The sequence below is a fragment of the Leptinotarsa decemlineata genome, unplaced genomic scaffold, assembly GCF_025532065.1.
Source record: "Leptinotarsa decemlineata unplaced genomic scaffold, Ldec_3_MD MMD2_tig00026358_RagTag_RagTag, whole genome shotgun sequence".
In the NCBI taxonomy this organism is placed as follows: Eukaryota; Metazoa; Arthropoda; class Insecta; order Coleoptera; family Chrysomelidae; genus Leptinotarsa; species Leptinotarsa decemlineata.
In genome coordinates this window covers 5,575,357-5,579,675 of record NW_027412703.1, presented here as the reverse complement: position 1 = coordinate 5,579,675, position 4,319 = coordinate 5,575,357, and the positions used below count along the sequence as shown (strand labels likewise).

Here is a 4,319-nt window from a genome sequence, read left to right as displayed (position 1 = left end):
ATGATGACAAACTGCATGAAATGGTGAAAGATATTTTCGTCTTGAAGCTTTGGATGTAAAAATATCAGACAATGTTATCAAATCAATCGAAGACAAAAGGGCTGTGGAGATCATGTAAAGAACTCTGAAGAAAGTCGGTAATCATTATGAAATAGGGCACTTATGGAAACGTGACAACCTTACTCTACCGCCCAGTAAAACTAATGTCCTGAATCGTCTGTATTGTATGGAACGAAAAATGGACAAGGATGCCAAATTTGCTGAGGAGTATACTGCAAAGATTACTGAGTATCTTCAAAAAGGATACGCCAGGAAGTTACATCCATCTGAAGTTCAGAATAATAAAAACAACTGGTATCGTCCACACTTTGGGGTTGCGAATATCAACAAACCTGAAAAAGTGTGAGTCTAAACGATTTCCTTTGCCAAGGTCCTGACTACGTTCCATCTTTGATATCTGTCTTGTGGCGATTCAGACAAGGAAGAATTGCTTTTGGAAATGATATCAGAGATATGTTTCATAGAGTTTCAATTATCGAGGAAGACAGATGTGCACAATTATTTTTATGGCGAGGTATGGAGAGAAACCAAAGTCCAGATGTTTACGAAATGAAGGCGATGATTTTTGGTGCAATATCGTCTCCGTCTGCAGCACAGTTTGTAAAAAACAAAAATGCAGCGTCGTTTGAAGATAAATATCCAGGGATTGTCCATGCAATGGAGAAACAACATTACGTCGACGATTACTTGGACTCTTGCCATACGATAGATGTAGCTATCGATAGAATTCGAAATGTTATTGTTGTTCATAAAGAGGCAAATTTTGATATGGTGAAGTGGATAAGTAATTCAAATGAAGTAATGCAGTCGATTCCAGAGAACTTGCGTACTAATTCTCAAGTAGATGTGAAACTGGACTCAAAAATGTTAGAAAGAGTTCTGGGCATATCCTGGTCTCCTACGACGGACGATTTTGTATTTATATTGAACATGAAAAAAATCCCTGATGAAATCTGCCATGTAGAGAAAGTACCAACAAAAAGGAAAGTACTGCGCACGGTTATGTCAGTATTTGACCCGCTTGGTTTTCTTGCTCCTCTCATGATGAATGATGGAATTCTGATTCAGAATATATGGAGAAGTCATATTGATTGGGATCAAATAACAGAAGAACTTTTCTACACCTGGCTGAAATGGTTGACCCAATTGAAACATTATACTCCTGTCACTATCAATAGATGTTACTTTCCTAATTCTACGTTAATCAACAAAGTTGATTTGCATTTATTTTCCAATGCAAGTGATAAGGCATATGCGGCAGTCGCCTTTTTGGGGATGGTTGAAAATGACGAAGTCCACATTTCATTTCTAGCAGCAAAATTCAAAGTTGCTCCAATGATTCAACAAACCATCCCGAAATTGGAGTCACAAGGAGCAGTGCTTGCATGTAGAATGGCAAAATCTATAAGGAAGGAACTGGAATATGAAATTGATAAAGTTTACTTCTGGAGTGACTCAATGATTGTTATTCATCAAATCAGGTCTGAAACAACAAGATTCCCGATTTTCGTAGCTTGTCGACTTGAAAAAATTCACGAAGACTCTGATTTGTTGCAATGGCATTGGTTACCATCTGAATTGAATGTTGCAGATCGAGCGACGAAAGAAAGAAAATATATCGATTTGTTGCCAGGAGGAGAATGGTTTTCTGGACCACATTTTCTAAAATTGCCTGAAACTGATTGGCCGGAAGAACCACGTTGCTCCACTGAAGACAATCTGATACTACTCTTAGATATTAATGATAGTCTAGTTCTTCCGATGGACTTCCCCAATATATCCAGATTCTCGAAATTTAATCGACTCATTCGATCTACTGCTTGGATTCTACATTTCAAAAAAGTTGTCAAGATTACAAAACTGTCTAGACCGACCGACTTAAATGTTGAGTGCAGATGAAATCGAAGATTCCATGAAGTTATGGATCAGAAAGTGTCAGGAAGAAACGTTTGGAGAAAAAATTTCCATTCTAAAAAGAAAGCTATTTCTACCAAAGTCTAGTCGCTTATATAAATTATCTGCCTTCTTGGACGAATATTTTATATTACGCCTGGGCGGTAGGATTCCAGATACGAAAGAATTGGATATATCATTTGAATGGCGAAACCCTATTCTGTTAGATCCAAAGCACAAATTCACAGAGCTCCTCATAGATAAGTATCATCAAGAATCTAAACACATAGGTTTGGAGACAGTGGTCAACAATCTTCGTTCCAAATATTGGATTATAAATATACGAGTAGCTGTAAAGAAGAGCCTCAGAAATTGTCAAGAATGTAAAAATCGAAATTGCAAACCTCTTTTTCCAGAAATGGGTTTGTTGCCTCCCGAGCGGTTAGGAGCATTTCCTTTCCCGTTTTCATACGTTGAAATTGACTTTTTTGGTCCTATGACTGTTGCAATAGGAAGAAGAGTAGAAAAACGATACGCCGTACTCTTTACTTGTCTCACCCTCCGTGCAATCCATATTGAACTCGCGGCATCTTTGGACACAAGATCTGCTATACTTGCTATCCGACGTTTTATGTGTAGAAGAGGTCAACCAAAGGAGATAATAACAGATAACGGAACCAATTTTGTTGGAGCAATACGTGAACTTAAGAAATGGTTCCAAAGCTTAGACCAGAAAAAGATTTCAGAAGAAGTCGCATCTAAAAATATAAATTGGAAATTTAACCCTCCCGGAGCTCCACACATGGGTGGAATCTGGGAAAGGATGATAAGATCTATTAAAACAGCTCTGAAGATCAGTTTGAAGTCCATCAATCCAAAAGGAAAGGTTTTGGTAACCTTGATGAGTGAAATTGAATATATTATTAATTCAAGGCCCTTGACACACATATCAGTCGATCCAAACGAACCAGAAGCTATCACTCCGAACCATTTTCTGCTACTGCGACGAGGTGATGTCAGATCATTCGGCAATGTGGAGCTTTCTAGCAGAAAGCAATGGAGAATTGCACAAGCATTGGCAGATACGTACTGGAAACGATGGGTAATTGAATATAGACCAACACTTCTTCAGAGACGAAAATGGCATGACAAAACTAATCCTATTAGAATTGGAGACATGGTTTTGATTGTGGACGAGAAGGCACCTAGGAATCAGTGGATCATAGGAAAAATAGAAGAAACGTTTTCCGGTAAAGATGGAGTCATCAGAGTTGTTCGAATTAGGAATAAACATGGAACATATGTGAGACCTGTCACCAAAGTGTGTATTCTTCCAGTCAAGAGTTGATATACTCACCTTGCAAAGTCTGCTTGGGGGTGGAGAATGTTACTTATTCTATTTGTATTTTTTTATATCAGTTAATTGTTCATCACTATGTATAAGCTGTTTGATAAATATCATAGGTTGTTGGAGAATTAGACAGATGAAAAAAAAATAATAACTGTCAAGAAAAGTCATTAAAGGCGAAATTGTTTGAATTCGTTTTTAATTTGATTAAGTATTTTACACCAGGTTTAAAAACTATTTTGAAATCAAATTTTTGTAGCTGCATCATCATCTTTTGTAATTTCGAAAGACGTGATGTCAAAGGCTTTTTAAATACACCTAATAAGGGCTTATGATCACTTTCTACAACGAATGTTCTACCAAAACAAATTCATGAAAACTTTCGCACCCAAAGAGTATTGCATATAGTTCTTTTTCTATTTGGGCCCAATTTTTCTGTGTTTCCGTAAGGGCTTTTGAAGCGTAAGCACAGGGCGGATTATTTCGCAAAAGGCAAGCACCCACTCCATCTTTTGAAGCATCAACCGAGACTGTTACCGGTTTATTTATATCATAAAATTGCATTTATTACATAAATTTGGTATAAATCTACCGACATATGTAATCATACCCAAAAATCTCTGTTCATTAATTTCATTCTTTGCTAAAGGCATATCTTTTATAGCTGCAATTTCATTTTCGTCTGGAAAATATCCATCTTTTGTTAGTTTATGACTCAAGAAACTTATTCCACTAAGTCTAAATCTACATTTATCTATATTGAGAGTAACATTATTTTTTCGAGCTATTTCAAAAAATTTTCTCGACCTTTCATCATGTTCATCTTGATTCCTCCCCCAAACAATTATATCATCTACAAATATAAGACACCCTCAAAATGAAAAATATTTTTAAAACGTTTATGATACACTTCTGGAGTGGAGCTGGAAGCCTTAAAAAACATAATCTTCCAAAGGGTAAATTTTTTTGTGCTGTGGAACTACAATTCATTGTCTAAGCAAATGAAGATATTCAATAT

At 36.5% G+C, this 4,319-nt stretch overlaps 2 protein-coding genes across 2 annotated transcripts; both read left to right on the top strand.

Annotated features, from left to right (window-relative positions):
• The first annotated feature begins 238 nt into the window (after nt 1–238).
• LOC141486530 (uncharacterized) lies at nt 239–1,959 on the top strand. The gene is made up of 2 exons (XM_074184657.1): nt 239–402; nt 477–1,959. Exons 1-2 carry the CDS (start codon nt 239–241, stop codon nt 1,957–1,959), a joined length of 1,647 nt encoding a protein of 548 aa, XP_074040758.1.
• A 412-nt stretch (nt 1,960–2,371) lies between these two features.
• LOC141486529 (uncharacterized) lies at nt 2,372–3,301 on the top strand. The gene has a single exon (XM_074184656.1). It carries the CDS (start codon nt 2,372–2,374, stop codon nt 3,299–3,301), a length of 930 nt encoding a protein of 309 aa, XP_074040757.1.
• The last annotated feature ends 1,018 nt before the right edge of the window (nt 3,302–4,319 follow it).

Coding starts and splice junctions, on each gene's coding strand:
- LOC141486530 (XM_074184657.1), top strand. CDS start 239: ATGGACAAGGATGCCAAATTTGCTGAGGAGTATACTGCAAAGATTACT. Junction 403..476: donor ATCAACAAACCTGAAAAAGT/GTGAGTCTAAAC, acceptor GTGGCGATTCAG/ACAAGGAAGAATTGCTTTTG.
- LOC141486529 (XM_074184656.1), top strand. CDS start 2,372: ATGGGTTTGTTGCCTCCCGAGCGGTTAGGAGCATTTCCTTTCCCGTTT.